Source organism: Lytechinus variegatus, chromosome 5, assembly GCF_018143015.1.
Source record: "Lytechinus variegatus isolate NC3 chromosome 5, Lvar_3.0, whole genome shotgun sequence".
NCBI classification, from domain to species: domain Eukaryota; kingdom Metazoa; phylum Echinodermata; class Echinoidea; order Temnopleuroida; family Toxopneustidae; genus Lytechinus; species Lytechinus variegatus.
Window position 1 is genome coordinate 19,119,472 of NC_054744.1, and position 18,353 is coordinate 19,137,824.

The following is an 18,353-nucleotide window of genomic DNA, read 5'->3' on the forward strand; positions in this document are numbered from 1 at the left end:
CAAATAAGATAAGGCACAATATAAGATTTATATATATCATGCGACCGCGAAACGAGAGCTCAATTTTTTGCATATTATATACATATATATATTATATATATATATATACAGTGCATACAAAAACAAGTGGAATGCCTCTGGCCGTCTCACCTGCATCACGCGGTTCAATATAGCAGCAGTGCTGACTTTGAAAACTACTCTAACTCGCATTAGATGTACAGTGATACATGGTTACTTATGTCCATTTTTTATGAACTAGACCAATAAACTTGCAGAGTTATGATGGTTTTTCAACAAAAAAAACCCCAACATGGCCAAAGTTCATTGACCTTACATGACCTTTGACCTTGATCATATGACCTGAAACTCGCACAGGATGCTTAGTGATACTTGCTTTATCTTATGTAAAAGTTTCATGAATCAGATCCATACACTTTCAAAGTTATGTTGGTAATTCAACAGATACCCCCAATTCGGCCAAAGTTCATTGACCCTAAATTACCTTTGACCTTGGTCATGTGACATGAAACTCATGCAGGATGTTCAATGATACTTGATTAACCTTATGTCCAAGTTTCATGAACTAGGTCCATATATTTTCTAAGTTATGATGACATTTCAAAAACTTAACCTCAGGTTAAGATTTTGATGTTGATTTCTCCAACATGGTCTAAGTTCATTGACCCTAAATGACCTTTGACTTCAGTCATGTGACATGAAACTCTAATAGGATGTTCAGTAATACTTGATAAACCTTATGGATAAGTTTCATAAATGAGGTTCATATACTTTTTAAGTTATGTCATTTCAAAAACTTAACCTTAGGTTAAGATTTGATGTTGACGCCGCCGCCGTCGGAAAAGCGGCGCCTATAGTCTCACTCTGCTATGCAGGTGAGACAAAAACGGGACACTGTTGAAGTCTATAAAAAATTGTTTGAAATTATTATATCTATATTTTGATGTTAATAGATGCTCTGAGATCTTATCTTTAAATTGTCATTTAAAAGAATAAATTATGTTCATGCTTGAGCGAACACGGGATGTTTTTGTCGGGGGTTCAAAAAGAGGCTTGCGCCAAAATGGCAGAAATGAGAAGTTTGATGATTAAACTTTTGGCTAATCAGGAGACTTCCTCTTATTCTCTTCATTATCTTTGCCATAATTTTCGAATAATGCTGTCAAATTTCATTTACAAATTTATTTGTTTACCTGAGTTATTTTGTTTTTCGTTTAAACTTCTTTAACCTTTGAATTTCCTTTATAAGTAAGAAAAAAAGATTTTTTGTCAACCCAAGTAAGAACATGAAGAAGATTTGCATTATTAATTGGAAGACCTTGTAATTATTAAAATCCTTTTATTATGTGAAACAAGTTATGGTACCTATAAAAGAAATGAATCCTATTTACAAGGAGTTATTGAATCCTTCCCCAAGTTTAATTATGTGCTTTACAGAACAAACAGGAAAGGATTCATGTCTCTCAATGGCAATGGTGTATTGAGTCAATTTTAAAGGAGCAAGATATGGCAGATCTGGTAAAATGTATCAAAAAGTTGTGAAGCGAGCAAGCAAAAAATTCCGTTTTTTTAATTAAAATATGCAATTTTGTGATTTTGACATAATGTTCAGAAAACGATATCAGATTTCAGTTTTTATGTTTTCTGTTATTTTCTTTCCACTTTTTTCTTAGTCATGATTTTTTTTTTTTTTGGGGGGGGGAGCACCCCGAGCCCCCATCCATCAGTATACCACTGATCAAAGGCACCACAACCTTTGTAGCACACACACACACACAAGAAAACACTCTCCTATACTTCATTTTTAACCAAATTTGTTCTTGGCTAAAGATGAAATATTAAAAGCTAAAAGAGAACATATTAAAAAGGAACAACAGAAATATTCAAGCAAATAAGTAGATTTGGAAATGAATTTTCACCGCATAATTCGAAAATTATGGCAAAGATAATGAAAATGTTAGAGGAAGTCTGCTGATTAGCAAGAAGTCTGACCATTATATTTATCATTGTATGCCATTTTGGCGCAAGCCTCCTTTTTAGCCCCAGACAAAAACATTCCGTGATCGCTCAAGCATAAACGAAACTAAATAATTTTAACGGTATTTGAAGGATAAGACTTCAGAGCACCTATTGACACCAAAATATAGAGATCAGAATTTGAAACAAAAATTTTATAGACTTTTCAAATCTGTCCGTTTTTTTTACGCACTGTATATATATATATATATAGACCTGAAAATTTGATATTCTTAGGTATGTTAGGGGTTTTGTAATCACAAACAAGATACGCGTTTAACTAAACATTTCATGCAAGTCCAAATCGAGAGGTGAAATTTTACTTTTTTCCAATTTCGCCATCTCCATTTCATCACAGTACATGCGTAATTCCTGAAATGCCAACAAGGTGTTCATCGTGTAAGACGCTTATGAAGTCAGAATCTGAAATATTTTGTATTAACAATAATAGAATACAAATGAAATAATTAGTGAGTGAACCATCGTTTTTTTTTAGATTTTCTTACCACCAGTGATTTTCCTATCACTGTTTTGTGATGAAATTTTAAGTATTATGCTTGCTTCATTATTTATGTAGTTATTCGAATGATTTATTTGTGAAAAAGGATTTCACCTTTAAAAATGAACACTTAAAAAATGGAAAGGAGTTGCAAAAAAAAGGCTTGATAAAGTCCACACCTCAAGTTTTCACAAAGAATGATATGAATACATGTCTTTTGTATCACGGAACTCATAAGAAAAAATACACCCTCAATGCTCGCGCACACACACTCTCACTTATTAACACACAATTTTCGTTCACTAAACGCTATCCAACTGTACAGAAAAATCTGTAAATAGGCCTACGCCGTCCATTTTATGCATATGGTTTGCCACCCTGCTGAACCCCCCCCCCCCCCTCCCCCATATATTTCTAAAAAGATTTCATTAGACCGTTCTTGATCTACGAATATCAGTACCGGCTATTGTGCGACAATTACCAAAATAGAATGCACTTTTGGGCAACATACCGTCCACACAACAATAATTGGTTAAAATTTTATCCAATTATGGGTGAGTTTTCAACTTATGTGCTTTGAGTGAAAACTACACCGTATTGGTTGAAAACTGCCCAGAGTTTGATAGATTTTAACAAATTGTTGCGTGAACAGTATGTTGCCCAACATTTTAAGAGTGTGCATAATCTCAATGGGCCTGCCGTGTATTCATGATGACCTGGAGGAGATCACCCACGAATAAAGAAGATTTCAGTAGACCGTTCTCGATCTACTAATATTGGTACCGGCTTTTCTGTGACAATAGCCAAAATAGAATGCATAATCCCATAGGCCCTGCCGTGTATTCATAATAAACTGGAGAAGACGAACGAGGAATAAAGGGAAAAGAACAAGAGAAGGTGAAAGAGGGGGGGGGGGGGGATAATAGAGAGGGGCAGACAGAGAAAGGGAGTATGAGATACGCGAGGGGTATAGAGTGAAAGGAAGAGAAAAGGTGTGTAGGAGAGTGCAGAAAGAGGGGGCGTAGGCTAAACGCATCCAGTTGATATTATATAGATATTGACTGATGGGTTGTTTGATGTAAACATTCTTTGGAACGCCGGATTTATAATATGATCACGGGGGAAAATATGAATCCTTTACTAGGCGGTTCACACCCCATCAGTAATATATCAGGGGGGTGTTTCACAAAGATTTAAGTATGACTTAGAGTCGCACTTAAATACCGAGTTGCGTACGGTATGAAAGGCTTGACCGCATTGGTCAGATCGTGTCATGAGGACGCGCACTAATGCGTATCTATCAATAAGATCGCGCGTTGCATATCATGTAGGCGTCGGCATTTAAGTGCGACTTAAGTCATGCTTAAATCTTTGTGAAACACCCCCCTGTTGTATTAGATAGCCTTAAATGGTAAAGATGAGATCTAAAATTGGGTCTACGATGCGAGCAGTAAGTTAGATCAATTGTGTATGATATTCACATTGACTGATGGAAATGGTATAAGTAACGTTATTCTAATGCAGTAAAAGACCCTTTTCTAATCAAAATCAAGTTTGTTTAGGCCTGAGCCTAGTCTAGGGCCCAGATCTAAGTTAGAGTCCGGTCCAGGTCTCAAGGCACACCGAGAATGCATGGTGAGCCATGATCATGTGCAGATTCTAATCTAATTGGCAAATTGGGGATGATATAAAACATGACTAACTCTTAGATCTAGATCTTATGTCAGACTTGGTTATGCCATACTGTTGGTGACGGTCCTGATCTTTCTGTAGTCGAACCAGGTCCAGGACCAAATCTAACTAATGTTTCGTTAGCACTAAATTTAGACGTTGGCAAGATTTAACATTATATTTCTCTAACTTCTTTTAGGCTGTAATTTAGGTCTAGGCTATAGGCCTTGGCCTATCTAGATCTAACACGTTAAAAAGTTAGACGTAACTTATTATAGATCTAGGCCTAAGGTAAGGCCTAAATATTGATCTACTTACCTAATTTTATCGTCCAAAAGCTGATCTTATTCGTCATTGCTCATCAGACATCACCACAAATCTTGTCATTTACGTTAGACCAAATCCAAAACTCTAGCGTCAAGCTAAGCAAGCTTTCTACATGTACGACCTATCTCTGCTAATAAAAGGCTTAAGCTTCGTTGACTGCACTCACTGATAAAAATATCCAGAAATTGTTAGATAAATTCCGAGAATTTCAGAAACGACGGTTATTCCTGTCTAAAGTTAGCCTACACAAGTTTAGGTTTCATTTAAGTAACTGAAGTGAAGAAAGCCTAGGATAACGTTAGATCTTACGTTAAACTTGACTTGTAGTTGTAGGCTCTAGATCTACGTCGTCGTCGGACTCACTTAAATTCCGCAGTCCGATCCGGTTTGTAATAATGCAAATTAAATTGATGATTCCAATTTAAATCGAGTGTTGATCGATTGGTCCCACGTATGATATTTCCGTGTTATTCAAGCACCGGCTGGTCAATATAATGGACATCGAAAGTGGACCGTCTGGGAGAATCAGTGGCGGACCTTACTGTGGCAGCCCGAACACGTACTGTGTTCGTGTCGAGGTCCCCGGGGCATGCAATGGCGGACCGTGACCCGGATCGGAGGAGACAAAGCATTGGAGGGGCACTGTATTCTGGTATTGTTTGTGAACAATGCTGTGCCCTTCCAATGCTTTGTCTCTTCAGAGTCACGGTCCGCCACTAGAGAGATCCGTACGTTGATTTCGATCATATCACGTGACGCGCTGAGGACCAATCCTGCTTGGCTTTGTGTCTTGGATTGCTAATATAAACATAATGTATCTACATTTTTTCCTTCTTCTTTTCTTCATTTTCAAAATCAACAAACCGGGTAATACATCAGGGGCTGCGAGATGGTTCTGAAAGTGGATGGATTGAGCCGAAAGTCGGGGGCTGACCACGCACAATATCACAATCAGATGGGTTTTTTACGTTTGTGTTCACGTTTGGGGGGGACAGGGAATAAAGAGGTGAAGCCCCCCCCCCCCTGGTACCGCAGCTCCTGCATAATCTTATGACAGGAATGAAAATGAGGGAGAAACCAACTGCATCATTATTTATATCGTCAAAGAAAAAATAAAACCTGAACAGAAAAACCACAATGATGTCCCACAGCACCCACAATATTATCATCCTGGCTCTTAAAGCCCCAAATCACTATCGATTGTCAATGGTAACGATCATCCTTCTGTCATGAATAAATGCATAATTGCGTCACCTTTTCCATGTAAATACATACTTGGTGTGAAGGAATTATGAAATATACTCGATAGAGATCATAATAACGATATGATATCTTGCATTACCATTAGTATAATAGGGTAGTCTTAGTAGTAACAATATGCACATCAATACCGTTAAAGCATTATTTGCAAATAAACGTGAAATTTTGAATAATATTAATGATAATAAAAGAGAAAAAAATAGCAGTTTCCTATTTGCGAGAGTGTGAGGGGGTAGCCACCACTTGTTTCCAATCAATGTGAACCAAAAAAAAAGAAACGTATGCAAGCTTGAATGACCATCTGATTGCGATTTTGTAAACGGTCCCCCCCCCCCCCCTCTTTAAAAACGTTCCACGCCCTCGTCCTTCCTGCAGGTGGGGGTTTTAAAAGAACAAGTATTAAAGGGAAACCTTTCTTCCCTCGTTTCTTTTATTAGAACAAATTTATTCAGGTACAAAAGATCAGCATAAAATTGTTTTTCATCAGTGACTTGATGAAAACATGAAGAACAACATAAATCATCATATCATATATGAAAATAAAGTCAAATCTAATTCAAAGATAGCAATACTTGGTAACTAAAGGATAATATGAATAAAACTGAAATATTTAAGTAATCAAAAGGGAACAGTTACTGAAGATAAAACTACTATTATGTTTTTTGTATAATTGATTCACTATTACAAGCTTATAATGTCGTTGATGTGTAAATGGACTTAGAAGGACGGTCAGATGACTATTATTATTTGTTCATCAACATGATCAAAACAAATCTATTAAGTTATTGTCATAGCAGATGAATGAATTGATGCACTTTCTGATCCCATGGTAACGGGAAACAATATAAGAAAATCAGGAAAGAGAAAGAGAGAAAAAAATGATAACCCCCCCCCCCCCGCGTAACTCGATTGATTAATAGTGATAGCCGAGTTCTATTTCACTGCTTTAACGTGTATTTGATTGTGGCTTGATCTAGACTTAACATGCTTTATAAGTGTTGATGAATGCTTGTTCATGTGTCGTTGACCTTACGACAAGAGTGATAGGGCACATGAATGACAAGAAGTTATTTTACATATAATTGACGTTGTAACCCCTATTTAGGTGCGTATTTATTTTGCTTTTCATCAATTTATTATTTCTTCCCCCATGTATGTTTGCTGGGAGTTTTCAGACGTTTTCATGAGACATAAAGCGAATCGTGAAAACTGTGGGATGAAATCAGATTAAAATTATATGTTTATAAGTAAATTTTTTTCTCCCATTACCGAGAAGTATTTAAGTTATGAATTGTATAAATTGTGTCTGATGTGCCAATGATCTAATTTCATTTTAATGATATAAATCGTTATGATGGCAGTGACCAAAGACACCTTTTAACAATGAGAGCCAACAAGGAAAGTGTTAAACAGTAAACACAATAAATCATCGCATACATTCGTAATTCCGAAGCTTCGTTATTCCGAAGGTTCGTTAGTCCGAGGATGCGTTAGTCCGAGAACGAACTTGAGGTTCGTAATTCCGAAGGTTCATTAATCCGAAAACGAAATGAGGTTCGTAATTCCGCGAAGGTTCGTTAGTCCGAAAATGAAATGATTAACGAACCTTATTTCGTTTTCGGACTAACGAACCTTTGGAACAACGAACCTTATTTCGTTTTCGGATTAACGAACCTTCGGAACTACGAACCTTGTTTCGTTTTCGGATTGACGAACCTTCGGAACATCGAACCTTATTTCGTTTTCGGATTATCGAACCTTCGGAATAACGCCACAAATGTTTGGATTAACGAACCCTTTAAGTTTTCGGATTAACGAACATCGAGGTATAGGCAATTTACGTGTTTCGGAATTACGAACCCTCGCAATGAGGAACCTTCGGAATTACGAAGTGTAACCATAAATAATGTCAAAGTCTTTAAAAAAAAACTTATCAGGAATAGTTTGAATTTCAAATGCTACTTAGGTTTGAACTATTTGAGACGATATGTCAATAGTCAGCTCCTGTCTGCCCTTAATCCTCCTCATAATAGTTTTGCCATGCTTTGTTTTCATTTGTTTTCTGATCATTATTTTGTATATAATTTCGATATGTTGTTTGTTATTTCTAAGAGATGTGAGATAAATTGAACTAAAATTGAATTACTATCAAAATTCTTATGTAGCCACCCTGACGCATGTACATTGTGAAGTAGCAAACGCATTCATTACCATTCAACGAGATTAAACCCATCGTAGAAGGTATCCGTGGAGTAAAATGAATTATACAGCGCTTAGAATACCAATTTCCTGTCTTTATGGAGGTATAGGTCGATACTCATAAAGATGTTTAAGACCGGAGATAGAGGACGATGAGGGACAATCCCTCATCACGGATTCTTCTATAATATATAGCAGAAGATGGTTAAAGGGGTATTCCTACCGAGGATAACTGTAAAATAAATTGAGTAATATCATGAAACAAACAATACACTGAAAAAAAGAACGGGGGATTGTTTGTATTCAACTGTAACTATGGTCTTAAAATGTTGAACTTTGATATTCCTCAGTTTTATAAAAATATTTTACAATGTTGGGATTCTCTTAATGTGAGAAACAGAGAGGATAAAACGAAGTTCCAGATCATCTGGAACAATAAACAACTGAAAGTTACTCGAGATATAATCTTCTTTCGAAAATTGTTTTTAAAAAGAATTGTGTTTTTTAATGACATCCTTACTGAAGGATGTACTTTAAGACGATTGGATGAAATGAAAAGGTTAATTGATTTTGATGCCAACGACTACTTTCGATTACAAGGAGTGTATTCTGCTTTTTTAAAGACAAAATTGTCTAAAATATCATATACGGACTCATTTAAGAATGCAACTATATCAAATATTATCCTTCCTGTTGAGTTGGTACAGCTAAACAAAATAAAAAGTAAACATTTTTTATGATCTATTAGTAGCAGAAAAATATGAGCGTCCTGTATGTACGTTTAGACTTCAAAACAGATCATGTTTTAGATAAAGAATTGGCATTAGCTCGTTCATCTATTTTATTGAACACTATTCATGTGAATTACAGAGAATTTCAGTTCAAAGTATTGAACGATATTTCAAACTTGAACTATAAGTTGTATAAAATGAAAGTCATTATTTCACCTTTATGTTCTTTCTGTAATGCAGAAATTGAAACGATCGAACATTTATTTTGGAATTGCCCATTTACACAGTTATTTTGGAGTCAGCTAGGAAAAGAACTATGTTTGATTTTTCATTACTCACGGAAAAACGTGTAATACTCGGTATTTTATCAAGAAAATGTCTTCTTTTTAATCATGTTTTAGTTATTGCAAAGAAATCAATTTATCTTAGTAGATGTAAATCATGTAAACCAACAGTTTCTGATTGTGTTGATTTGTTAACTAGATCATATAAAATGGAAAAGAATATAGCAATTCGAAATAACAAAAGGAGTGTCCACGAACGCAGGTGGCGAGACATGGTACAGTGGTTATCCACTTATGTTATGTAACTGTTATGTAATTTCTTATAATATATCATTCGTATTTGTTCAAAATTGAATGAATGTACCTTGAAGTGACCAATAAAACATCATTTAAATACAAAAAAACAATACACTGAACACTTTTTTTAATTAGGAAGGGGGGGTAACGAAAATTGGTGAAACATTATATGTGCATGTCATTCAGTATAATCGGGGGGATGGAGGGGGGGGGTTGGTAAAATAAAAATGTTTTAGAGCAGGAGATATAGAGTACATGAAGCTTTTCCTCGTCGGTATAATCGGGTCAGGCATCCCATTGTTAACCCTTTCGGTTGATGATTACGCCATTGAATGAAACAGATTGTGAGACCGCTAAGCCGTGAATCACCACGACCACCATCATTAACATCATCATCAGGATCATCATCATCATCATCATCATCTACATCATCATCATCATCACCAACATAATTATATTACAATCAATATGATTGTTAATATAATCCTAATAAACACTCTCAAGACCACCACCACGCGATGGGTAAAGTTATGCAATACCCAATATTTGTTTAAGTTTGTTAAAGGTCAAGTCCACCTCAGAAAAATGTTGATTTGAATCAATATAGAATAATTAGTCGAGCACAATGCTGTAGATTTCATCAAAATCGGATGTAAAATAAGAAAGTTATGACATTTCAAAGTTTCGCTTATTTTTAACAAAATAGTTATATGAACGAGCCAGTTACATCCAAATGAGAGAGTTGATGATGTCACTCACTCACTATTTCTTTTGTTTTTTTATCTTTTGAATTATACAATATTTCAATTTTTACGAATTTGACGATTGGGACCTCCTTGCCTGAAGCACAAAATGTTAAAATCATGGAATTCCACGTGTTCAGGGAGGAATGAAACTTCATTTCACATGACAATGACGAGAAAATCAAAATATTTCATATTTCAAACAATAAAAACAAAAGAAATAGTGAGTGAATGACATCATCGACTCTCTCATTCATGTCATTTGGATGTAGCTGGCTCGTTCAAATAACTGTTTTTGTGAAATGAAGCGAAACTTTGAAATGTCATAACTTTCTTATTTTACATCCGATTTTGATGAAATTTTCAGTGTTATGCTTGTTGAATATTTCTCTTTTTATTCAAATCAAGTTTTTGTTGGGGTGGAATTGTCCTTTAACATTACTAGGTAGGATTACTTACCTTATACTTTTATTTTCCAACAGCTGAATAGTAAAATATGAAAGTATAATTTAGCTCTTCAGTTATGTATTATCTTGTATGTTAAATACTTCCATTTGATATGCAAAATAATCATTGCTGTATAAATTAACATTGGTGTTTATTTCTTGCACATGTATAAAGATTGTAATCATTTATACATAATCTAACAAATACAGGTACATGTACGTAAATAAAAATGGAGATATGACATCATCAGTTTACTATTCGCATATTCATGATATAACGCAAATCAGTTTGCATCTAAAATAATTATGTTACAAATTTGTTAATATTCATCCGATTTCGGTGAAATCTACAGGGCTTTATGAATTTCGGGTATTTTATTCATATATTTACTCAAATCAAAATGATTTTAATCCCAGGGTGTTAACTATAAGTTTGATAAGAAGGGAAGGAGCTAACATGAAGGAAAATCTACTACGTGAACTATATCATAGGGATCAGAGAGGTCCAGAAAAAGTTGTAAAGCAAGCAGAATGAAAAAAAGGAAGCTTCTCCTCGAAGGGTTTTGAGCTGTATAGCGAATGGAGATTATTCTCAAGAGGAGCAAAATAATAAATGCACATACATTGGTCATGAAATATGAAAACAAAATGCTGAAAAATATTTGGAGCAGGTGCACTAGATCTTAGGGGCCTTCATGGCTTGTTGCTTTTGTGTTTTTATCGATATTGCGTGCCATCACAGCAACAGATCAATTCCAATACGTCTGGTGTCAAATATGATTCCACGGACATACACAGGATGTGTTAAATGACTATTGATTGCAAAAATTTTCCATGGGTATGCATTTTCTGTTCCCATGGTAACGGAAAACGATAGGAAATCAGGAGAGAGGGAGAAATAAGAATGAAGATCTAGTAACTGGTATATTTGATCGTATGATTCCATAATTAAATGAAAGCGCTATCATAAATATATATATACATATATTACATATATATATATATATATATATATATATATATATATATATATATATATATATATATATATATATATATATATATATATAAACCTGAGTTTGGCCATCAATTGGCCATTAATTTCTTCCAACTCCCAATTTAACACAATGCAGAGTTGACATCATTTAAAAGATCAATTAATTCTTTTTAAAATGATGCCATACTTGTTATGATCATACCATCACGAAAAGAACAGGATTCAAAAGTGTTGGATGAGGTCTGAATTTAAAAACTGCCAAACAAGCAAAAAAGTTTGAAAATCTGAGTTTGGCCATTGATTTCCCCCAACTCCCAATTTAAAACAATGCATGTTTGACATCATTCAAAAGATCATTTGATTCTCTTAAAAATGATGCCATGCTTGTTTTGATCATGCCATCACGAAAAAAAGCAGGATTCAAAAGCGTTGGATGAGGACTGAATTGAAAAACTGCAAAACAAAGCATAAATAGTCATGAAGGATAAATACAGAACAGGATTCTTTTGTTTGTGTCAATAAAGATGAAAATCCACTCAAATCAGGTCCCCTGCTTCTTCATTTTTGTATGTTTTAGTGTGGTTTATGTAGTGATGATTCTATGAGATAACATGGTTTGAGTCTTGGTTTGAAATACCCATGCATATTTGTTTGTTTGTTATGTGTTTGGTGTTTGCTTGAGCATTCGTGTTGACCCAATACCCAATTATTAGTTAACTAGCATGGACCTGGCCACGGGGGGATCATCTACAATTGTTACTGGATGTGTTGTGACAATGCTCAGCACCCCCAGTAACAATAGAATAATCTCCCGTGGACAGGGCCCTGTTAACTAATTATGTTCTACCAAATGTCGCTACTTTATCAGCTAGTATAATAAGTGTTTCCTCCTATCTTTGCAGTATTCTTCTAGTATTAACAATGTTTTAATGATAATTTTCTCCCTTTTTTATACCCAGGTACGTAGCGATTGTGAAGCCACTCCATTACCAACAATGTATGACAGCACCACGAGCTACAGTGTATCTGGTTTGTACATGGGTCCTTTCTATCACGTGTGCATGTCTACCTATGTCGGGCGTCGCCTCGTATTCCTATATCGCCGATATTGGAGCTTGTACTGTCGACTGGGAGCAGTCAACATTAGGCTACACAATCGCTGCTCATCTTATAAGCTTCTGCCTGCCACTCGCCATGATCTTATTCTGCTATGCCAAGATCTTCATCGTCGCTAGAAAGGTGAAACGACAGATTAGACCGCTTCCCGCCAATTTCGCTGATCACCCGAGTCGGTGGGTGAACGAGAAGAGTGGATGCGAGAGACAGACGGAAGAAGCATCGAAAGCCACAGTGAATGAACGCACTATTTGTGATCCCAAAGAAGCGATGATGTCTCTTCCTGAACATTTAAGTGGAGAGAATAAAGGATGTTCGATACTAAATGAAGAAGATAATAAAAGTCCAAATTTGGAAGAGCGCTTTAATATACGGGCACTACGAAGGAAAGATAGACAACGTTCAATGTCATTACAAGATATAGGCAACGATCAGGTGTTCAGTCGTCATAGGAACTCTTCGGATAATACAGATGACAGACCAGTTAATTTCTCAATTCAAAAGGGTCTTTCAACAGTTCCAAATCTGTTCCAAATTAGCCATAATGTGCCTGTGATTAAAAGCGATGGTAATGAAAACGATACCAAAAATGCAGGATCCCACAAGGCGAGTAAGATTGGACAACAGAACAGAAGTAGACGTTGTACGAACAGACACAGATCCTTAACAAGTGGCGAATCTGGGGAATGGAAACCACTAGCCTCGAGGTACGTGTCCAAGAAAGCTCTCCGGGTGAAGAAGATCCAGTCTTTACGTGATACAAAGGCTGCTACGACCCTTCTCATCCTCCTGGGTGTGTTTCTTGTCTGTTGGATGCCCTATGTCGTGGTCACCTTTTTACTCAATGCCCACGTGACTGTTCGTCCCATCGTACATTCCGCCCTCTTCATGGTTGCCTTAACCAACAGCGTCTTAAATGTCTTTGTTTATGGTGTACTCAACACCAAGTTCAGGCTCGGTTTTAGGAAGCTCTGGAAACCGTGTTGCCTATGGATAAACTGTAGATGTAAGAACAAGTCAGAGGCTTCTGCAATGAGGGTACGTAGCATTAGCCAGTCTTTGAGGAACAACGGCCCTGTCACAGAAAGAGCCGATGGCATAGAAAGAAGGGAATTCTATTCAGAACACGTTCGATGAACAACGACGAGACAGTTCATTCCTTTTAAGGAACGCCATAAATCATCGAGTATGCATATTTAAGGAATATGATTGATATTACATATTTTTATATATTTGTCGATTCATAGAGAATATCTATAATCATTTTAACTTCTATTGATTTGTAACTTTGATAATATAAAAAAATGTCAGTTGCACTGAATGTGTATCATACCTGTCAAATCATACAGGATGCTTTGTATATTGCATAAGCATTTAGATAAAGCACCGAGTCTCAGTAAGTTTATGCATAAATCATGTGTTAACTGCTAAATAAGGCAAACTAAGTATATGCAAGTATGAGAACTTAGTGATGATGATAATGGGTATGATTCTAAAATGAATATTTATCATTCATAAGGGAAATAAAGATGAAAATGGAGATGCAAGATAACGGTCTGCATAGTCTACCAAATACTTTCAAGACTTCAAAGTACCTTGTAAATTATCATATTAATGCGTTTTCATTCTACTTCGTGTTAAGTTAAATAACTTATCAAATGACGTAAATAAGATTTATATGAAGTGCAATATATTCATGCAGGTTTTCATTATCATCACCTTTTCCCTAAAACTACTTTCTTTATTCTTTATTGGTGTATTTATTTTCTTACATTCCATCTATTGTGCAAGGTCCATATGCATTAGAGTGCAATATATATTTCCTGAAACAAGTTTTCGGTTAGTTACTTTCGGATAAAATTTAAGTTACTCTTTGTGTTTTTAGAATGTCAACTTGTCATTTTTGCTTCTGTCAGTCTCGCAACCGTGTTAACATGTGGAACTTTGTTTCAATGAATCGAATCAACATGTCGAATAGAATTATCATAAAGATTATTTGAGCGACGGTAAATACTGAACAGAGCAAAATGGAAGAGAATGAAGATGTTTCTCTATATTTGGGTTATCTAACGGCCCCTACTGTCATAAAGGTAATAAAATGAATTAAGGGCTCATTATTTAGGTTCGTGTTAGGCATTATAACTGACCTACATTTCCGCCTGTGTGTGGTTTTTTGTATAAACGATTTGAAGTAAAGATTAGGCTCATCTCTTCATTATCTGGGTGTGGGCTGCTATGAAAACGATGGGGGTTAGTGTTAAGTTGACCTTTGTCAACTGAAGATTTTCTTTTGTGATTACACACAGTATGGAAAAATTGGCATGACTCGGCCAGGAATCGAACGACCTCTCGGCCATGAGGCGGGTAATGAGCCACCGCATACCTGTGATGGTGATGACATAATAACTTCATTTCGACTTGGCAATATAACGTATCTCACAATGTCGACATCATAAGGCAAGTAAAGTAGACACTGCAAGATAAGTATTTCGCTTTCATGACAAGTAGGCCCTTTAAGAGTGACAGGATGACGCTTAAAAGTTCGCATAAAGATGAAGTGAAAGTTAATTTTGAAAGGGAAATTTTACAAAAAAAAAATTTTGAGGCAAGACTTAAAAATTGATGTAAATCATACCCGACACTTCAACCAGGGGAGTGGCATACATTATATGCCGAGATGAGCATGTGTGTTTAAGCGTTGTTTTAGCCGACTGGTGAAAGTATTATTCTAGAATGGTTCCGAGGTTCGACTCCCATATACTCCCTCATTGTTCATCGACAAAATTTGTCCTAGGTCTGTGCCTATGGGTTGTCATGAAATAAAAAAAGTGCGTTGTGTACGTCATTAAAAGTAGACGTACTGTAATTTCAATAATTTCAAATCCGATGGCAAGCTATTTAGGCACTGTTAGAGCAACCTACATGGTTGAATACATCCGGGGACCGTACGTTTCATGAAAGTTGTAGGCACTGCCAAGCTGTCTTTCTCCGACAGTTGCCATACAGTGCGTATCAAAAAAAAGTTTACACTTTGAAAAAGCCCTGGGAATTAAAAAATATACAACATGTGGGTAATTTTTTCACATATAATTATGGGTTTGGGTCTCATCTATCCAATGAAAGTAAAAGTTTTGACAGAATGTTACACTTGAGTGAGCACTGTCCATTTTTGTAAAGCTCGCAGAAATCTGTTTGCGCAGAAATGCTTGTTTTCACGCTGTGTCAAGGGGAAAGGGCGAAATCAAACTAAACCTGCGAAGCATTTCTCATAAATTTCCCTAGCACTTTTAGCCAATTGAAATAAAATGGATACATTCAAGCATTTTGTAACAATTTTGCCACCCAAATTTGAAATTTCAACACTTAGTAAGCACAACCTTTACCCTTTTGTGCCAGCTAGATCTGAGGACATAACTGAATCTGAACAAAATTTTATATCAGACATCTCCAGCATTTTTTACTAAGTTTTTTATCATTTAAAGTCGGTTTACATATCATTTTTCATTTAATTATTGTTTCTCCACACTTTTCCCAAGCTTGGCAATTATTAACAAAATGAAAATCAAGCCTAAGCCATTTCATGTAAATCACAGCTCAGTGTAAAGCAAATATCGTCACGATGGACTCGGTGTGTGGGGGAGTGGGGTGGGGCGCAATGCACTCTTCGAACTGTTTTGGGCAAGGAAACAAGTTTAAAAAGGTAAAAGATATCTTAAAATCAATTTTACTAGCTAATTTCCACGTGTTCTTCATGATTAAGGTCTACTTTTATTCGCATAACTATTTCAAAGTTCTGCGCAAATCATTTTTCACCAACTTTTCAAAAGTAAGTGGTGCTCACTCAAGCGGAAATATTTTTCGACAGTTATATCGTCACTTGCTTAAATGGATCTGTACCAATGCTAAAATGTGGAAAAATCGTCAGGATATTACAAATATATAATTTTACAGGATTTTTTTCTAAGTGTAAACTTTTTTTTGATACGCACTGTATAACAGTCAAATGCCAGTGCCTCTAAGCAAATCAAAACCAAGGATTTCACTGAAATCGTCAGCACTGACGATTTAGTCAGTGCTGACAACTTTCATGAAACACCCTCCTTGGCATCTTGGCTCCCAAATATACTGTCTCAATTCACCCTCACCCTTAACAAAACGTAAAACAACGGCAAATTGTGAAACAACCAATACCATTAACATTGAGTTGTGCATGTTCATTGCACTTGCATCATATTAGGGCAATTTTCTGTTACAAAATGAAAATAGATAGATAGATAAGAAAATGAAGAAATGAATGAAAAAAATGACAATTAAATGAATAGATGAATAAATGAAGTAATTACTCAATAGATAAACAAATAGCTAAATAAGATAAATAAATGAAAAAAATATCAGCAGAAAAATGTATGAAAAAGTGTAAAAAAATAGGACATGTTCTACAGTTATTCAAGACAGTTATCAAGAAAGAATATGTAGGTGTACCTCAGGCACAGATAGGTTAGGCCTACAGTTGGAAAAAACATTTCTTGGATATGATATTTCAATGAGGTTGCTTGAAATAATGATCAGCTGCGTTATCGTACATATATCACGGCCTAAATAGAAAATACATCGCATTTTGAGTTCCTATCATTATCCGTGGGTAGCAACGCCATTTCAGTATTAGGCATTGTCTAACGGGAGTAGCATTTCTAGTTGTTTTCCATCATTGCCACTGCTGCCAAGAAAAATCGCTTGCCTCGGCCGTATTGTTGATAATATTCATGAATTTTCTGTCATGTTTGATGATGATTATCTCTTCAGCTTGTCGTCAAATTCGCTTTTGATGAATGTGAAATGTTGTTATGATTACTATTGCACTGCTGCATGCCCGCGGGACTGTTTCTGGTATTATTATGTAAATAATCCTTTCACAATATGTACTAAATAGATGTGAATTTTTATGCTTAAGATTATCTATTTACTCAGATTTATGAATCTTTTGTTTTCCAATAAAAACCATGTATTAAAAAAGGTTTTGTGTATTGTATTGTATTTCTCTTTTATCTCGAGTTGAATAACCACGTGAATGCATCATTCATAACCATAATTACAAAGTGACTGTAAATTTCAATGCGGTCTTCTACAAAGGTAAATACAGCTAAGAGAAAAGAGTGCATAAATTACAGGAATAGAATGCAGGGAGTGGGAGAGAGAGGAGGAGAGCAAGGACATGCATAAAATAGATGAACCGAAGGATGAGGGAGAGATCGAAAGAAAGCCGCCATACCAGCGAGCAACAGAGATATGGGAGGAGGGGGCATTTTCTCCCTTACATGTACAAAAATACTAGAATTCGAGGTCCGTGGAATCATGGCCGAAGCGCACAATTATTTCCTGGGGGCAAGGCGTGCAAAAGAAATAAAGAAAGAAACTGGAAAGCAAGGGAGCAAGTTAACCGAACTTGTAAATCGTGTTTTTAGCATTTTGCTTAGGTGAAATTGAAAGATTTTGTGCACAGTTTTGTTCGTTTTGTATTTTCAGTTATCAAAAAAATGTTCAAAAGTTCTCGGGGAACTGCCGCCCCCCCCCTTCTGCATACAGCCATGCACGTAGTAGAAGTAGTAGAAGTAGACCTAGTTATAGTATTAGTAGTAGTAGAAGTAGTAGAAGTAGTAGTAGTAGTAGTAGTAGTAGTAGTAGTAGTACATGTAGTAGTAGTAGTAGTAGTAGTAGTAGTAATAGTAGTAGCCCCCCCTCCTGTCCATTT

General features: G+C 35.8%; 1 protein-coding gene across 1 annotated transcript; it reads left to right on the plus strand.

Annotated features, from left to right (window-relative positions):
• The first annotated feature begins 12,450 nt into the window (after positions 1–12,450).
• Positions 12,451–15,513, plus strand: LOC121414798 (D(2) dopamine receptor-like). The gene has a single exon (XM_041607853.1). The coding sequence runs from the start codon at positions 12,488–12,490 to the stop codon at positions 13,739–13,741; it is 1,254 nt and encodes a 417-aa protein (XP_041463787.1). The 5' UTR covers positions 12,451–12,487; the 3' UTR covers positions 13,742–15,513.
• Positions 15,514–18,353: the final 2,840 nt, after the last annotated feature.

What these genes read in the sequence shown, in the direction of transcription:
- LOC121414798 (XM_041607853.1), top strand. Translation starts at nt 12,488, where the DNA reads ATGACAGCACCACGAGCTACAGTGTATCTGGTTTGTACATGGGTCCTT.